Below are 18872 nucleotides of genomic sequence, written 5' to 3'. Positions count from 1 at the left end.
TTCAGTTTGGGTTTAAAAGCATTTCTGTGAAGAACCTCCATGTTTTCCCTGTGGGAGTTTCTGTTTTCTCACAGGTGGCACATTGTATGCTTTTCTTGACTTCTAATAAGCTGAGTATAAACACATTTATTTTTTTTTATCCAAAGTCATTCAAGATGTCACAAAGTAGTCTGTAATTTACATGTAATATATTGTTTAATACTGAAGCTTTAACTAAACTACATGAACAATAAAGATGATGATGATGATGATGATGATGCTGCTGCTGCTGCTGATGATGATGATGATGATGATGATGATGATGATGATGATGATGATTTGGGGCCATTGGGATCTGAACCTCATTTTCCAATTACAAGATTACTGTTTGCTGCACCACCCTCAAGACCAGTAGTTCTCACCTGGAATGTTTATTGGACCCAACATCTCTGTGCCATTGAGCCAAACTAACAATAAAATATTCAACTTTTCTTTTATTAAATTAAAATAGGTTGGCATTTGAACCTGAGGCAGAAGAATAGAATATTCAAGTCTGCAAATGCACACAAGGTTAAACAAACTCAGTCAGTACATGCATGTCTTGCTACCACTTCACAGTTTTTTCCTCCATTTTTTCTAAACAGAACCAAAAAAAATCGTATTCTGTGTTCTATCCGTATGGTTATATGCTTTATTCGTATGTTTTCATGAATTACTGATTTCACACTGATTGTTTGTTGTTTTTTGTTTTTTTGGTATGTCTGGGACTCAAAGCAGGCCAGTGTCCAGTGTTTGGGTCACAAGCCATCCGTTGAGAATCCCTGCCTCATGCAAATCTGCAGGGGAAGTAATAACAATTTAGCTCAGTAACTGTTACAACAGCTTGACTCATGACCAAGTAACAAAGCATTAATCCGAATTGTCATCATCGCCATCTGACCAAACTTCCATCTATTGATCCATCACCAGGCTGCAATTTGTCACAAAGAAGTCATCAGTATTTAAAAATAAACCAGCCAACTCACTTTTGAGTAATATAACTATTAACATAAGTGTTGTAGAATACATTAAATGTTTCTGTGTTTCAGATCGATATAAACACAAAATAGTGGTTTCAAACAAGAGTTTTCATAATTTCCCCGTGTTGAGAAATCTAAAATTGTCTTCTTGGTTGTTTAATTTGTGTTTTTCCTCTTGCTACCAGGAGGTGGTGCTGAATGACTACATATACTGTAATCCTGATTTGAGGGAAATGAATAGTGGATCATTTCTGCATTGGCCACTCTCTGGTTTATTTGTAATCAAAACAATATTTGTACTGCACAATAACTAAAGTATATCCAAGCTGGTAAAAAAAACAATACACACACGTATTTGTGGTTAGTTTATTTTTATTTTTACCCCAATCATTTCAACAGATTTAATTTAGAAAATGCATTCATTATACATGTTTTCATATCACGTAATCAACATCCCTTTTGCATTGTCAGTAGTTTTACAGGTGTATTTAATGAGCCCTGCACCCTTTGGTCCTTTGAGCCAAACAATATTTACAATTTTAATACAAAACAGGAGTGATCGTACAAGCTTACCTAATGTGTCCAATGATACGTCTGAATATCTCATATCCACGAATTCAAAGGACGGTAGACTGAACACTGCTCTGTGAAAACCAGTCTTTGACAAATAAAGCTGCTGTTCCCAAACAGTTCATGTTACACGGCATCTCTTTGTGCTTGAAACATCGTGGATGCGTCAGTCGGTTCTTCAGTTTCAAGTACAGTTTACACACGGGCGTCTGAACGAGACAGTGGCACATCATCACTCCCTTAAAGGCTTTTTATGACTGAACAAAATCAAGTTTGCAAAGATGCTGCTGCTGGTTTAGTTTTTAGCATATTAAATGCTTAAATGGGTTCAAAAAAAAAACCCACTGGCATGTTTTATTTTGGCACACACAAGCCTTTTTTGGATGACAAGTTTTCGAAGGCAAAGTGACAGACGGGTTTGGAGGGTATTCTTAACTTTACAAAACAGGGAGGAACAGATTACAGTACTCCTGTCAACTCACAAGGCCCTCTAGGGCAAAATGCACTTAGTTCAAATGCTTAATGATTTCTTCAAGTCTTGCTCAGGCAGTATTCTTCAGTGAGACTGGCTCCACGAACCAGAAACACGATAAAAGAGCAGTGTAGTATGACCACAGCATTCTCTCCCCATGTTTCCTCCCACATGATACAACATGTCCAGGACTGGCTGGATTTGGGCACATAGCTGGTGACCTTACAGTCCTGGCACATCCTTCAGCAGCAGTCCACTTTACGCTTCTTTTTTTTCTAAAAAGTAAACAAACACAAGGATTTCACAATAATAATTAAAATTAAGTGCACAACGTGGTAGCTTTCTGTAGTGCAACAGGACTTCGCAGCCTGTTTCCATGCAAATTGTCTTAAATGTCTTTGAAGGCACTTGTGCATGTGGGGGGACAGTAAAACCAGTTTCACTGCATTCAAATGTTGCAAAAAATGCGCAACAGCAGTGACAGGCCGGGTGGGCAGTGTTTTCCATTTTGGTTGCAAAGGCACTTGGATGAAAGCACAACAAAAACTTTTAAAAATCAGTCGATCTCCTTAAATAGGCCCAAACCTCTCCAGTCTGCACCGATGCGGCTATTTAAATGGATAGAAAAGGCACTGAAGTGGGGAAATCATCGGCAAGTGACTTTTCGCTTGTCCCTCCAATTCAAACGAAGTCCTGACCTGGAGAGCGAGAGAATCGAGAACAGCGGGAAAGACCTCAGCCTAAATAATTGCACTCTGATCATTTAAGGTCCCCAGATAACTCCGTTATTCCTCCTGCTACCACTCAAACTTCCACTGCTGGGTTTTGTCTCCCGGGGCGCACTGCTTCATCTGCACGTCTCCGCGGCCCTCCGCCGTGCGGTACACTGTCACGCACATGCCCGAGTGAGGATGGTGGATGGTCCCGTCCTGAAACGACGGAGCAAGGAATCGGCGATTAGACTTTGATGTATGTGCGAAGACACACACCCCCCCACCCCCCTTTGGGTTTGCTCCCAATAGAGCACATTTGCATGGGGAGTAAACACTTTACCTCTCTGAACTCCCAGAGGATGCTGGGAGGCCTCGGCTCTCCGTCACGAGGGCAGAGCCTCATCCCAATGGACGTCTTTCCGTCGAGCACCTCGGCACACAGCTCGGTCACAGAATTGAAGCGGAACTCCTTCTGAGATGTGTATTCAAAGTACTAAAGTAGGGAAGAAACACGCTCATGTAAACATTTGTTGAGGAAAATGTAGTTTTTTTGAACCAATTGAACAGAATAAGTATCAGTCTATCTTTTATTGAACTAGGTTATAAAAAAAAAAAAAATTGTCTGTAAGCCACATTGCCAAGACAGCAGCACAAAAAACACAGCTATGAAAATAAACAAACCAAAACACAGTCAGTCCCACACTACAGGGGAATAATTATTGATTCTACCAACAGGGGAATTAAAACCGCCACGAGATCTCCATTTAAATTGTTTTGAATGTCCCCGGGGTTATGAGCTCTGAACGTTTCTGTTTAGATTCACGGGTTAGAAGCATTCTTATGTTCACGATCCAAAAAGTGTAAAAAAAAAAAAAAAAAAGTTGCAGTCATCAAACATTTCCTGGCTTAAAATGAGCGAAATGATTCATTGCTAAACAAGAAAACTGATTTAAGTTTCAGCTTTGAAATGGGTTAATGAACATGCGAATTTTAAAGACGAGCAGTGGCGAGGAGATTAGAACAAGGCTACTTTTTTCTGTCTTTCTTTCATAAGACACGGCCACATATCTCCTTTATCACAAGGACTTGATAAAAGGAATAATGAATGCAATGTGGCCTTTTACTCCGCTCAGATAAGAGGCGGTTTTTCTCCTCCTCGGCTGTGGCACGGTGTAAATGCATGTGTCGAGGGATCTCATCAGTGGAAGACGGGGCCTTGGCCTTCTCAATCAAACAGACATGAACACAAACCTAACCCTTCCCCCCCCCCGCCGGTGTCGTTTCCACATCCTGGCCTGACAGGACAAAAGACGCGACGCCCCCTGGGCTCCCCGTAAAACGGAGGGGTCAGGTAATCAATCTTCATACTTCCCCGTCGTTCTCTCCGCATCTCATACATCTTTCAGATGCGACGGGGCCGGTAATGGCTGTTACCAATAAAAGGCTCACTCAGGGCCACTGTCTCTGCCTCCGAACTTATTTACCCCGGCGCTGCCATTCACCCTGCCTGCCAGGCTCATGTATCTTTTAAATGGAACGTTGTTCCTATACGTGGAGCTATACGCTGGGGATGAAGGGCCCTCCGGTTTGAGTTTCACCAGGAAGACGTCCAAACATTGATTTTCATTCAAACACGCTGCTCTTTGTGACTCAATGCATCAGTGGGGTAATCAGAGACATCTATCAAGCAGGGTGACGATCCAAAGAAAATTCTGACCGGACATTAAAAATTCATCCTCGCTGACAAATAATCTCCTGCTTGCTGAATCATCCATCACTGAGGTTGGCACCCATTCAGACTAAAAATACCCAGGATTCAACTGAGCAGTTTCTGCAGGTGTATTTAGTTTTGGCGTCATTAATGTGAAGTGATGCGGGGAAACACCAGCAGAAGGCACATCTGTGGTTCAAATCGATTGTGGCAGCTTGTTTTTTAGAGGTTAGTAGAAAGTGTTGATATTCTGAAGACACGTCTCCCGCTGGGTTTAGAGAAGGCGTGAGGAGAGAAATCACACTCGAGAGAGAGATGCAAAATGACAAAACGCCGGAGAGCAGCTGACGTACCTGGTTGCCTCCCTGGCCGTGGCAGCCAAACACGGAGAGGTGCGTCCCTGTGGGATTGTGGTCTGGAGCGTTGTAGTCAAGGCACTCCGAACGCATCCCGGAGCTACGCACCTGGCAGGAGAAGACAAAGAATGATCAAAAACAATTTAAGGATTGCACACTGGGCATTGTTATCAATTAAAAGTTGACTGGTCGTGTTTTAAAGGAAATAAAATGAGTTCCTTCTTCAGAAACAGAGTATAAAAGTGGATCTCCAGGCCCAGATGGGGCAAACTTAGACCATTATCAGGGCCACAGAAATGTTGTTGATGGGGCAGATTGTGATCAAGCTGCTTGACCACAAGGATTTATTGAAATTATGAATGCTCCTCTTATGAAGCTTCAATTTGATACTGTAATTCCAGGGTTTTTACTGGTAAATGACTTTCAAATAGGGTCAGAATGACCTTCCTCCTCTATAAAACTGTGAAATCAATAATGTATTAATTTTTGGCAAGTGTCTCGTGAGCTGTAATAAAAAATAGGGATGGAAGCCACATGGCGCCCGCGGGCCTGCTGCCAGCTGCCGATGTCTGTTCGAGCTTAAGGTGAGTCACCTATTTCAGCATAAATACAACAACCTGGCCGTGGCATATTCAAATAGCGTTCAGAGCATCTGGGGTCCAGTGAGTCTAAAGCTATATTCAGCACACAGGATTCTTGAGTTTCGGTGCTTGAGAAAGCCCCGCAATGACAGGTATTCCTGGAAGAAGCACTGAGTGCAGCGTTAACAGGAAGGGGAAGGAAACTGTCTGGTCGCCAAGTGTCACCTTGGACACTGTGCAGACTGAAAGCCAAAAAGAGTCTGCGGCCGAGCGCTGACGACAACGCTTTTCTAAAGTGCGGCCTGCCCGCCTTCCTCCCTGCTCCACGATCAAACTGTGAAAACCGATGTGGACGGAGAGCAAAGGACTGCAGCCAACTGCTGCATGCGCTGCAACCATTTTATTAGCTTCCACATGATGACATTTGCTGTTATCATCCCGAAAAGAACAACTATTTCCCCCAGACTTCCTCTTCCTGTCCTTGATATCTGTTGCGTTGGTCAGCAGTACAGTTCCAAGAATTACACCCAGTTGCAATGCAAAGTAAAAATTCATCCTGCAAATCCACGTCGCAATAATTCCGCTGAATTTCAAGTAAAACAAACCCAAAATAGATCCGTGTGTGGAAAATGTTTAGTTTCAACCATGTACAGCTGCTAGGTGGTGCATGTATTTAGTTGTTCACGTCATAAGAGGCTGACCGTTTCATTTCTGTTTCACATGGACTTTAAGGCTGAATGCATATTAAGGAGGGTTTCATTAGTCTCCAGATGAAACAGTCACAATATTGTGTCTGAAATGCAGCTATTTTATAATACTTTGCCTCACAGTGTGGATCATAATGATTTTAAATATAGTAACATGTGCAAAAAGTCCAAATCAAAGAGTTTTCAGAGATTTATATTATATTTTGTGTCTCTCGTTTGAGCAGAATTTAAAAAACATCTTGCATTTCACTGTTAAAACAGAACTTATATGTGTGGTGTCAAAAAAATGCAGACTCTGCAGAAATAGCAGAAATAGCCGGGCTCAGCCTCAGCGCACCGTGACCCTGAACAGGATAAAGCCGTATAGAAGCCGGCCAGACGGACGGACGATCAGCCAACACTTACAGCCCCGTGCCACCCTGCCCTGTCCTCTGGCACGTGGAGTTCAGGGTAGATGTTTTTCAGATACCAGTCGAAACTTTGGCATTTTAGCCTCTCCCTCAGCAGCTTCCGCTCTGAAATATCTCCGTGGTTCTCCTGCAACACGAGCACATAAAGCACAGCAGTCAATAGTTGGCATCAGAAGACGTTCATCTTTATTAAGCTCCGTGACACATCACTTCATTCTCTCCGTCCTCGGCTTTTAACTTTGATTTCACTGTCACACTTGTGGCAGTTTGTGCCGTGGTTAATCAAAAACTAACCGACATTTCCCCGAGTCTTGTCAAGAGTCCAAGGTAACAGTGAGCAAAAGGCAGGGCGCACCCTGAAGATTACACAAGTCCACTGCAGGGTTAATGAAGACAAACATCCAGTCAGACACGTGCACATTCATTCACACATACTCATCCTTCAGAGTTCCAAAGCATGCCACTGTTTCATCATAAAAGCACACGACAATACGTACGTACAAGCAAAAAACTAAATCAGAGAAGAAGAAATCTGGCAGGTGCCACACAGTGGTTAGGCTTCAGGTTGAGTGCTGCACAAAGCCTAAAAGGTAAACTAATAACAGTAACTCAATGCACCGCATGAAAATTTCATCAGCTGCTACTCAAAGCCAGTCGTGTGTCTATAGATGAAGTCTGTTAACACGTTACACATATTGGATTTTGGAGCCGACGATCCGGTCGAGCAGTCTTGTGTTCAATATTCCCCTGACCAGGTAATTTATAGTTTGATCAAAGATCCCTTGCATTAATAATGCACTAGGTTTTTTTGTTTTTTTTTTCCAGATACGTGAAACTGAGATACATGTATTTTTGATGGTGACCAATACTTAGAACCTGAGAGGCAGAGGCACGTGTGCCATGCACACGCTGGCGTGCAACCTCAGACAAACTCTCACAGTCAGCGTGATCGCAGGCTGTCGCCACAAAAATCCCAAAAATGTCAACATTACATTTAGGTCACTGTGTGTTGGACCCAGACTGTGAAGATTTGGAGAAAAAAAAAACATTTAGGAAGTCAACCAACTTATTCAGCTCATCCTACAAATGCATGGTACTTACAAATATGGCAAGATTTACAAGTGAAATGATCTGGCTTCCCAGTGCAATATTATGAATGTGCTGAGCAGCATTTCCTACAGTTTCCTTACTCTTTGTGCGCAGCTTATGTTTGGACAAATATTTCTTCATCATTAAGTGTCCTACCTTCTTGGCGGGGGGGTTCCTGTTGTAGAAGTGTTGTTTATAGGAGTCCATCCAAACCTCTGCGGCCCTCACAGTATTCTGGAGGAAGTTGGGCCGTGCATAAGGCGCCTTTTTAGGGAAGACGTGGCCGACGTGAGAGCAGGGATGGATCTCCAGACTGCCACCACACTGCCACACCTGAGGGAGATCCACATATCACATATTAGATTTTTCTTTGTTCTTGTGTTTGTTTTTTTCCCCAGTGGATATAGTTTCATACAGCAAATGCAACATCTTACATTGATGTTACATGTTTGGACTTCTGGTCTACCGGTCTTTGTATTTGTATTTAAGGTGGAGATAATGAAGTGTGACGAAGCTGGGGTCATTATCATAAATAACCTGTATTGTAAAACAGGAAATGCACAGGAAGAATTGGTCAACAATCAAGACTGAGGTCAAAAGACTGCACCTCGAATGAGTAACACTTTGCAGGAAGGACTGCAGACTTTTCTTTACCGCAACCACACTGAATTTAGCATGAGATGCAAACCAGTGGCGAACTTTAAAAACAGAAGAAACTAATTGCAGTTCTCTAAAACAGGGAGAAAAAAAAATGGGTCGATGTCTGCAACAAACGTCTGTGGAATCACGAAACACAGAAATGTATGGAAATAGTGGAAAAAGGGAAGTGGAGAAAAAGGATTATGTGACACACAGTACAGCTTCGTGGTTGTTTAGACACGTGAGGCACGTAGAAATGTCAAGATGAATGCAAAAGGTTCAACCAAAGAAATCGATGGATCATGCTTCACAATTCATACAAAGCAAACTTTTAATCGTCTCTGCAGAGTCTGAGTTGACCTGCACTAATTAGACGGAGCTTAGTTTCACTTGGTTAAGGCCAGACTGGAGGCAGAAAGACACAAGGCGATGGTAGCTGCAGTAAGAACCACAGCAGACAATTAGTGGAGAGGAAACAAAGCCTGTGGTGACGTCTCGAGCGGATGTTCTGCTGAATATTCATTTGATGGCCCGGAATAATTGTAAACGCGTCTGCCCATTTACTTCTGCAACTAGCTGGTGATTTCAACTAATGAGCGCACAATCAGCAAACAGTCGTACGTTGTTTTGCACTGCCACATGCCAGGTGTGTGTGTGTGGTGCCCAGTTGGAGTGGCTGACAGCCTGATTGCTGCCCACCTGTGGGACCCCAGGAGGCCTCCACATTGGCTCTCACAGATGAGAGTCAGCCAATCATCCTCCAGCTCCCTGGACTAAAAAGAAGCTCAGCAGAAGTCTGCACTGCCTGCTGCTTGTCTGCTCCTGATTTTTGGACTCTGTTTTAAAAGAACTGTTCGGTGATTAAATGTGGAGGAGGTCAGCTTGGAGTACCATGTACAATTATTGAGTAAGGGCTATCGTTCATTTTCTTTTAGAAAACCTTACAGGAACTGATGACTTTCAGATTATGGAGCATCTTATTCAAACTAATATATGTCATTTTGATATAATTTATTAAAGAGTGAACAAGTAATTAATTAGATTAAATCAAACTGTGACAGCAACACCACAGCTACTTGAAAACCCTTACATCTGCCCTAATATCACAAAGAATAAAAGAAACTCAAGTTTAACTTAGAAAAATGTAATTTTCTGTAACTTTTAACATTAATAAATAATTCTCAGCAGCTCATATAACACGGGTGATGAATAGTGTTCTTTGTAAAATCAAGAATTTTATAAATGACGCTCCAACATAACAGTTTAAATTATTGTTCAGGTATTTTACTGTGAAATATTACTTTTTAGTACTCCAACATGTCAAAATAGATTGCCAACAAGACCAAATTGGAGGCTTATTCTTCTCATTCATAAAACCTCCACAGAACTGCGATCAGATGCAAACAGCTTGCATCAATTTAAAGCTACAAACTCTCACCTAACTGCAAATCTGAGCCAAATTGATTGACACAAACGAGGGAAAAGTGACACCAGTGTCACAACAAGGTATCAGCCACTATCAGGGCGCGGTTTTAGATACCGCGGCTGACTGTGATCCGACACCGACATGCATCTCTCTCACACCAGCGACACATCCACGACGAGTCAGGGGCTTAAAATGAAGAAAACTTCCTGCCGGTAATGAGATGCCAATAAAACCCAAAATCCCAGCTCGATTTTTTTATCACTGTCACTAACAAGCTGAGTCAAACCATGCGCTGTCTAAAAAACTGGGAGATTTGGTTCCGAAGCAGGTCGGACTGCCCAATTATTTTTAAAAGCAGCGCTCCGGTCTCATGTTGCTAAGCGGCCCTGCGAGCGGCGGTGCAGAGACGTCACTTTAGTGAGTCTGAGTGACGGTAAACTGAGCTCACCCTGAAGGAGAGCTCCAGGTTTTCTCCTCCCCACACCTCCATGCCGGTGTCGTACGTGCCAAGGTACTCGAAGTAGGCCTTGCTCACAGCAAATAATCCACCGGCCATCGTGGGAGATCTGTGAAGACACGGGTACAACAACATCACGTCACTGGGTGCATGTCAAGGTAAAATGATGTATAATTAATTCATTATTGTTTCTGAAATCAGTCAACGTGTAAGAAAACAACAAGTGCATCTTTTGTAACTGGACACTTTGTGACACATTACCAGTGTATAATTAGGATAGTAGAGGCGCATACAGCCTTGACTGCAGAGGAGGGAGCCAGTCTGATAACAGGAGCTCTCAGACTTCTCAAAGTATCACACAGTCACCTGATGGGGTCACTGCGAGACCGTCGCCTCTTGCGTTCCACTTCAGGGACGGCGTGCCACTGAAAGGTCAGTCTCCAGTCAAACCCTCCGATCATCGGCTCCTCTGACTGCATGTAATACTCGAAGGTGTTCCAGTCAATGGTATCGATGACGGGGCACACGATGGCACTCGCGTTCTCGCCAATCCTAAACACGAGGCCGGTGAAATGGAGAGACCAAACATTATTTGGGTTGAGGGTAAAGATTTTCTTCGTTTTGAAAAATTTCAAGAGAGTGTCTTCATTTCATGTATTCAGATCATCTTGTTCGGTCACCTTTCCAGCAGAGGCTCGATCCAGCCGGGGACACACTCACAGTGGCAGTCAAGAAAGGTCAGTACATCCCCGGTAGCGTAGGTGGCGCCAATGAGACGCGCCCGGACCAAGCCCTCCCTTCTCTTGGTGCGGATGAGTCGCACCCGCTGCAGGTTACTGATGTAGGCAGGGAGCTTACTCTTCAGGTATTCTATTGAAACGAAAAAACATACAGGTACAACCACAAAGATCAATATATGTGCTATTTTTTTGTTACGATTTGCTATTAGATTTTTCCTTTTAATTTTTTAGATGAAACCATAACATTATGGATAAGGAGTTTCTTATATATACTAGAAAAAATATTTTTTTTAGACAACATATAATGGCAATGAATTAAATGATAAAATAAGCCATGCTACAAATTACCATTACAACAATTACAACAGCTGCAGACTAAACAAGACTTCCCAGATATTTCAGATCATGAGAACAGTAACTGATGTATGTTGACACTGGTCATTGTTAACAGCTGTTAACATAATCCTTCTACACACAAGTCACTGTATTAGTGAAGGGAAGATGAATGCACGAGTCCCTGTTCACACGTGGCGCCAGACATGTCGTGCCTGTGACTCTGGTGTGCGCCGAGCAAGAGGACTGACGTCCATTTGAGGTCTCGGTCCACTGCCAAGCAACACTCGCACTGTTTTATTTACAAAAAAAAAAAAAAAAGGGAGGTGAAAAAAAAAGCATGTTTCGTCTGGACAGTCTAAACATCGGAACATCTGTCACTGGTGTAAGCAGACGTTCAATTCCTGCTGCCGTTTTGATCCCTTCAAGCATTTTGCTAATGTCTGTAGAATTTCTCGTAAAATACCAGCTCCTGGGAGCGTTTAAGGACAAATTGTTGAGAGAATTAGGACAACCAGAATTAAAACAAACGCTCATGCAGGAGTACTTTTAACATTCGACCTTCATTCACTCCTCTCTTGACTGAAAATCCCCAAAGTCTGATCACCAACTATACTTTTATTCACTTTTTCAAGCAACTGGTTTGATTAGTGCAACACAAACTCAGTACAAAGGCCGTACTTTCTTCTTGTTGTAGCTGATTAGCTTGAACGGAGGTGAAATCAAGGCTTGCTGTGCTTGATCCACATTCAAACATCTCAATCGCTGTCTGTATGAGGCAAGCCGTCTGGCACAGGAGTGGCACGTCTGGCATTCCACGTGGTCAGGGTGGTTCGGAGAGGAAATGATGTCATCGCAGCTCACTGTGCACCGAGTCCTCATCACGGTGTAATGTCTCCACAACATGTCGCATTAAAACCAGGTGCTTATTCCATTAGTACTGAATGGACAAGATACCGTCCCTGAAGGGGGAACACGTCTTTCTACTCACTGTGTAATATGGTTTCTGAGTAGACAATGAGCATTTTTCTTTCACATGCTGTTTCATACCAAAACGCTCCTAAACTACAACAATGGAAACACTTTTGTCTTCATTACAAGCAAACATAAAACAGACTGGAAACAGGAGACTGCTATCAAAACAAAAGCCTACAAACGCAGGACTGATAAGAATGAGGCAAGCAGGAACCTTGAAGAAAATCAAACAATGTGCAATCGCTTCACCGAAAGGACCCACTGAGGTTTCTGTGACTGTCTGGGCAGCAGGCTTACTCTGCACCTTCCTGTCGTCACATAAATGTGTCCTGACATGTTTCCATGGATGTCATCTTCTAATTGGAATTGTCACACATTCAAAGGCCGTCGCTCCTCACTGCTCTATAGATAGCATCCCTTCTTTCTTCTATATATAGCAGATTTCCTTTCCGCTTGTTCCATTTTTATGCTGTCATTGTGACAAACTCGAAACGCGCAACGTGAAGTTGAGACAGCGCTGCCTTGCGAAAAAGTAGGCCGCAACTGTCACTTCGTGCTGATCCCCTCCTCTAGACGGCTACACTCCACCAGTTCTCCGCAGACGCAGAGAGGTAAGAGTTATTTAAGGTTGAGTGCAGCGTGTCGGACCTCGGTCACTGTAGTCGTCGATGAGGATGATCTCCTTGAGGAGGACGGCGGGCGTGGTCCCCAGCACGCTGTGGATGGTCCTCAGCAGGGTGGACCAGGCCTCGTTGTAGAAGGCGATGATCACGGAGGTGGTGGGTAAACGGCGGTAGTCGAATTTTTTACTCCGGCATCTGAAATATGTTCAAGTGTTTGTTTATGCGAGTGAAGAGAGAGAGAGACACGCAGTTGAGGAACATCAGTACGCATGTACAGAATGTTTTTAGAAAGACCAAAGGAATTCATACAAGCAAAGGAATTTCTTTTCGGATGGCAGCAAGAGGTGTCCGATTTTAATAGGAGTCATTAAAATAATAAAAAAGCGGCAGAGAAATATGGATTAGGGGGGAACAGGGAGGGTGTCACACCAATGAGCAAAATACCACAGCAGTGCTCCAAGAGAGGCTGCAGATACAAGCAAGAGGAGGGCTGGAGAAAATTGAAAGAATATTGAAAAACTCAAAATTAAACACCAGAGAATAGGGACACGCAGGGAAAAAAAAAAGACGAGGAAGCAAAATGAAAAACTAAGAAGGCAAGCCTTTCTTCTTTGATGTGGGAGACTGTGAGAGCATAACCACTGGCACATCACAGGATGAATGACTTATGGTAATTTCGCAGCGAGAGAGACTGAACTCACTACTGTGACTCTGCTGGTATTGAATTGGAGTCGGAGCAAATAGGTGCCCCTGTGTGTGAATCGCAACCGCTTCAAACGGCTTGATTTTATTTTATTTTTTTCATTTTTTTCCTTGAAAGCGTCGTGTTTCTAGGGCTGCAGTTTCATCAAGAGACAGCAGCAATACGAACATGCCACAAAAGAATACTGCCGGCAAGAAACTCAAAGGAATTATGGAGCAGGAGTCCGAACATACACGTACACAGGCGCACACACAATCACACTAAAATAAGCAAATCTGAAATGACAGTGAATGATTTTCTGTCTCTGTTACTGGGCCTAAAGCCAAAAAGGGAAACGACCCCATCTGAGACAGGCTGGCATCAGGAATCTACCCTTTCACTAACAGCTACAAGTGAAGAATCCAATCTACGAAAAGTGACCAACACCTGTGATGACTGGCAAGTTTTCAGTTACGTGCACAGTTTGCAGCTATAAGCTTCAAAGCAGCATCAACAGAAATATCGTCCACAACCCAATAAATATTTGCATTTTGATGTTGTCTGTGCACGGCAGCATGAGTGGGCAGGAGCCACACGCTGCGCGCTACAATCCGGCTAACTTACTCCTGACAGTGCCTCCAGTATCGTTTGCACACTGTCATCAAAGTGTCAGAAGGTGACGGGAAGAGGAGGGCAAAAAAAAAAAAAAAAAAGCACATGTCAAAATGTCACTCAGCAGGTGTTTTCCTTAACCTGCTGAATCGATTTAAAACCTTCCCTGTGAGGTTTCTTAGATAAACACAGCCACATATCTTATCAATTACGACTTAGTTATAAACAATGTAGTAAAGTGATTTGGTCTTTTGCATTTCAAGCCCAATCCAGAAGATGGAAATAGAAGAAGTAGAAGCGGATGCATGCGATTCCATGTAAAAATGACAAAAGAATTTCAAATTGTGCTCGTCTCAATATATTCTTTTTGTCACCACCAATTTAATAGCGAACAAAGTGCATAACTGTCTCCCTCCAGAGAGTTCAACATGCTTTATATACAATCAAATAAATGGCTCAGTCACCGCTGACACTGGCACTACATCTGGATTTCATTAGAATGGGAGCCGCTGCCAGTGAGGGATACGGCACAGCGGAAGGAGAAACTACTAATAAAAGACATCACACACTGCGTTTCATCGCAGTGGCGTGGCTCAGAATAGCTGTGGACAACAACTGTGGAAAGGAATAAATCCATGAAGGCAGAGAGCAGCTTTCAGCGGCTTCAATGAGCACTGCAGTGTATCACAAGAGGCTTCATCCTCGTCTCTGTCGGTGGAAAACTGATTCCAGTAAAGAGTTCAACTTAATCTCTGCTGAGTAATTTATCCCTCTTACAGTTGCAGTGTGCCAGCAGTTCCAGCCAGTGCTCGGCGTGGCGGGCTGGAGATGTTTTTGCTGCGACTTTGAGGAAAGCAAAGAGCATTTAAAAAGCCACAGTGGCCATTACAGCACATTACTCACAAAGAGACTTAATGGGTCGTTCCTGCTTTTCGCTCTACTCACTCGTTCAACCTGTGGTCCTGAATGTGCCGTTCGAGGGAGATCTTGTCGCTGACGTAGATGTTGATGGCATAGCGCTCAATGCTCTCCTTCTCCAGTTTCTTCTCCTCGGAGTTGAGGTTGAGGTGTGTGGCTCGACCCCACTCCCCCGGCGCGTTGTTGTCCGCCGGCGGCTTGACGTAGAGGGGCCGAGCCAGCTGCCCGTCGATCCCGCTCTCCCCCTCGGGCGGCCCTCGCGCCGGCGCGCCGCGCTTCCCGTCGCTTTCTTCCGCACCGGATGGGGAAGGGTAAGAGGAGCGCGCCAGTAAGAGATAACCCAGCCACAGCAGCCACACCAAGAAGCCGGCCTTGGCCAGCAAGCCCACTTTTCGGGAGTAGCGCCCCCTCATGATGGTCAGCACAAAGGGGGCACTATGACTGGCGGAGTCCCAGCTGGCCTGTAGGATGCGAGCGTCTGTGGGGGAAAAAAAAAAAAAAAGCAATAAGATCACATTTCAGAAACTCAACACACAGAGTGAACACATGCGAAGTCACTTCAGGGATAAAATACAGCAGAAAAACATCCCAGCAGGTTGCAACTGATGATAGAAGCTTCAGACAAATCTCAGTTTTATTCAAGTCAGAAATCTCTCATGTTATTTATCTCAACACCAACAGAGTGTGGGTACCTCCAACTCCACAACTTGTCTGCCAACACTGCTTGACTCAAACTGAGTGAGTCTTAAATGAGAATGAATTTTACCCAAATTACTGCTGTGAGGTTAAAGGTGCTGTAGGCAGAATTTTGCTAGTCAATGCTAATTTTTCTGTGTTTTCTTTGGATTAAATGTTAAAGAAAACAGGACAGGATTGGCTGTGCTGGGTTTCAAATCGCCATCTTAGATGGGTCAAATCCTGCCTACAGCACCTTTAATTTCTTACAGCTTTTATTATTTATGAGAGAATTGTGATTTTAAAAAAAAATTATGATTAAAGGTGCTGTAGGCAGGATTCAGCATGTCCGCCAAGATGGCGATTTGAAACCCAGCATAGCCAATCCTGTCCTGTTTTCTCTGACATCACAGCCTTACGCAAGTTAAGCCCCTCCCACAAGAACGTGTGACGAACGCCCCTCAACCAATCACAGTTACAGCCTCAGGAGCTCTTCTGATTGGTCAAAGATACCTGGAGCTGTCGAGATTCCTTTTCAGCTCAGAACAGAGACAGATGGAAACGCTGCGCCCTCGCGATAGTGCAATTATGCTACACTCCTAAAGGATTATCAATGGATACTCTAACATTTAATCCAAAGAAAACACAGAAAAATTAGCATTGACTAGCAAAATCCTGCCTACAGCACCTTTAAATATAATTTTAAAAAATCTACTGTCGGTCGTTTGTAAATCTGATAAACTCTAAATATCTCCACAATCAATTTGATGAATAATGCATGAATAGTTATGACAAAAAGGGCCCACAATATAGGATATATTTAGAAATTTCCACTCTCTTTAACTGACAGGAAAATAGTTATCCTGAACTTCTGTCAGCAAAACAGACTTTTTCAAATTTGAAATTTAAATTGAAAGTGAATTGAAAGTGAACGTGGCTTTACTGAAATATTACTTTTGCAAAAATGGAGGAGACAGATGGATTTATACATAAGCTGATGGCCATCATGGGTGGAGGCATAAAAACAGGATTAGCCTGGATTTGTTTATCGTCAAAGACAAAAAGATTCAGATTTCTGTCTGACAGATTAGCCCTAACATGTGAGACAAACATACGGTGACAGTGCATAATCATCAGTCATTATTTTAAGACTACAGAGCCATTTATAGGAGTGTCAGTTTTTGCCTGTTAGGCTTAGTGGAATTACTGAGGCATGCACACACACACACACACACACACACACACACACACACACACACACACACACACACACACACACACACACACACACACACACACACACACACAAACATCCACACCACAACACTTCTTTTTCGCAAACACTAAAGTCCAGTCCATTTTCCTGTCCTCAATAAGAGACAGAGCCGTTGATTCTGTCACTGGTTTGCCCTCAAGAAGCCTCAGAGAAAACGCTAAATTAAACAGAAAACTGTGGACAGCTGCAGCATGACACTCTCTGGATCTACGCTATAAAGTCAAAGGCAACTCGATTTCCACAGTGGGTTCTTCGAGGCAGCAGCAGAGCCTTTTCACTCCAATCTGGGCTCCGGCCAGCGACTCGGGGAGTCCTGAGGTTTCAGAAGGGAGATGCCTGCAGACAAAACCCTCTTTTATTGGATGTCCATCACACCTTCCACTCTCTCTGAATCTGATAGCCTTACTGCAGAGCTGTTTGGAATGAGACAGATTCCTAAATTGCAGCTTTAATCCTCAGCCAGTTTTTTGGTTAGGAGACAATGAGGATTAGGGAAAAAAAACATATTCTTTAGAAATGTATGCAATGTGTTCTGCAACAGGATTAGTGAAGAGAATGAACATGCAGAGCCATGCACATGACACAAACCTGTGAGGTTAACTACATGTTGCATGATTTCAGTCCTCTAATCCCTGGCTTATTTTCTGGTAGGTAAGTCTGAAGTCAACAGAAAAAGATGCATGCAGCAGAAGTGTTGCTTGTCTCACCAGCGAAACAGGTTTACACAACATCTGCTTACAATTCAAACACTCTTTCATGATCACACATCCTGTAAGACAGGATCAGTGACTTAAATCAGACAATACCCTCAGGGTTGACTGCAACTATGGTGAACTGACAGCGTGTGTTTTAGAATGGAATGCTATTTACTGACATTGCAAACAAGTGCTTTCTCAGATTGTGATGAGCAATGAAGAGTTTATTAGACACAAGAAAAGAAAAAACTAACTCCCCGAGGCACACATTTGGCAAAAAAAAAAAAAAAAAAAATACACCAATAGAAAGGAAAATTTAGTCCACTTATTTGACATTAAACGTCCGTTGGGCGGATTTTTACCGGGGTTATTAAGAGGAAGTAAGAATCAAAGGTGTTTCAGAGGCTGCAGAGTGCATGCGCAACAGGTCTGTCAGACTATTCATGCGGAGATCGCAGAGGGGCTGAAAGCTTCATCTGTGCAGATCAGAGAGGGCGAAAGTTTCATCCGAACTCTACAAAACAAGATCGCGTTAAAAAAAAAAAAAAAAAAAAAAAAAAAAAAAAAAATTAGAGAAAAGCGCAGGCTGGAGAAATCTAAACTTTTTTCCTCCTGAGGCGCTCAAGACGCACCTCGAGAGTTCAGTCGCTCCGTAGCAACCTTAAAAAAAGCCTTCATTGTGAAAGTATCACGCCGCGTTGCCTGCGGTTTCTTTCTACGTGAAAGTCAGAAACACGGATGAAGTTGTCGGCTTCACGGGAACACACACAAAAAAAAAAAGTGCACTTTGAGCGAAGCGTGCGTAACGGAGGGCGCGGAGAGGAGCCGCCGCGCGCCGGAGCCGCGTTACCTTCGTGCCGGGGTTACATGTCGCGGGGTTTCCTCGTCGTCTGTCAGCCGGGCTGCGGTCGTCTCTCCAGTCAAACCTCTGGCTTGCAGATGTCAGCAGAGCCACATCCTCTCTCCTCCGCACCGAAGCCTCTGACCTGCGTGTCAAAGGATCCACGGCAGCCGCAGTGCTTCTGGTGCAGCCTTTCACAATAACAGCACGGCCCCGGCGCGGGGCGAAGTCCAGCCCGGGGGCGCATGGGAGGACTCACCCAGACATAATCCATTCATTTCGTTTATTTCAAAAGAGGAACGGGGAAGTGAAAACTCTGTTGGATTTAAAGGCGTCTATCTCGGTGCCCAGCTCCATGATGATTCAGTAGTGA

General features: G+C 43.6%; 1 protein-coding gene across 1 annotated transcript; it reads right to left on the bottom strand.

The window, feature by feature from the left end:
- Nucleotides 1-1361: 1361 nt before the first annotated feature.
- On the bottom strand, nt 1362-18636 carry poc1bl (POC1 centriolar protein homolog B (Chlamydomonas), like). The gene is made up of 11 exons (XM_030120553.1): nt 18509-18636; nt 15040-15490; nt 12826-12995; nt 10810-10999; nt 10496-10681; nt 10121-10238; nt 7764-7940; nt 6514-6645; nt 4818-4928; nt 3094-3246; nt 1362-2969 (listed from the first exon to the last, which is right to left on the bottom strand). The coding sequence occupies exons 2-11, from the start codon at nt 15423-15425 to the stop codon at nt 2838-2840; spliced, it is 1755 nt and encodes a 584-aa protein (XP_029976413.1). The 5' UTR covers nt 15426-15490; nt 18509-18636; the 3' UTR covers nt 1362-2837.
- Nucleotides 18637-18872: the final 236 nt, after the last annotated feature.

Source organism: Salarias fasciatus, chromosome 22 (assembly GCF_902148845.1).
Source record: "Salarias fasciatus chromosome 22, fSalaFa1.1, whole genome shotgun sequence".
Taxonomy (NCBI): Eukaryota; Metazoa; Chordata; class Actinopteri; order Blenniiformes; family Blenniidae; genus Salarias; species Salarias fasciatus.
Note: the sequence above shows the minus strand (reverse complement) of the source record. Positions and strands in the feature narration are given on the sequence as shown.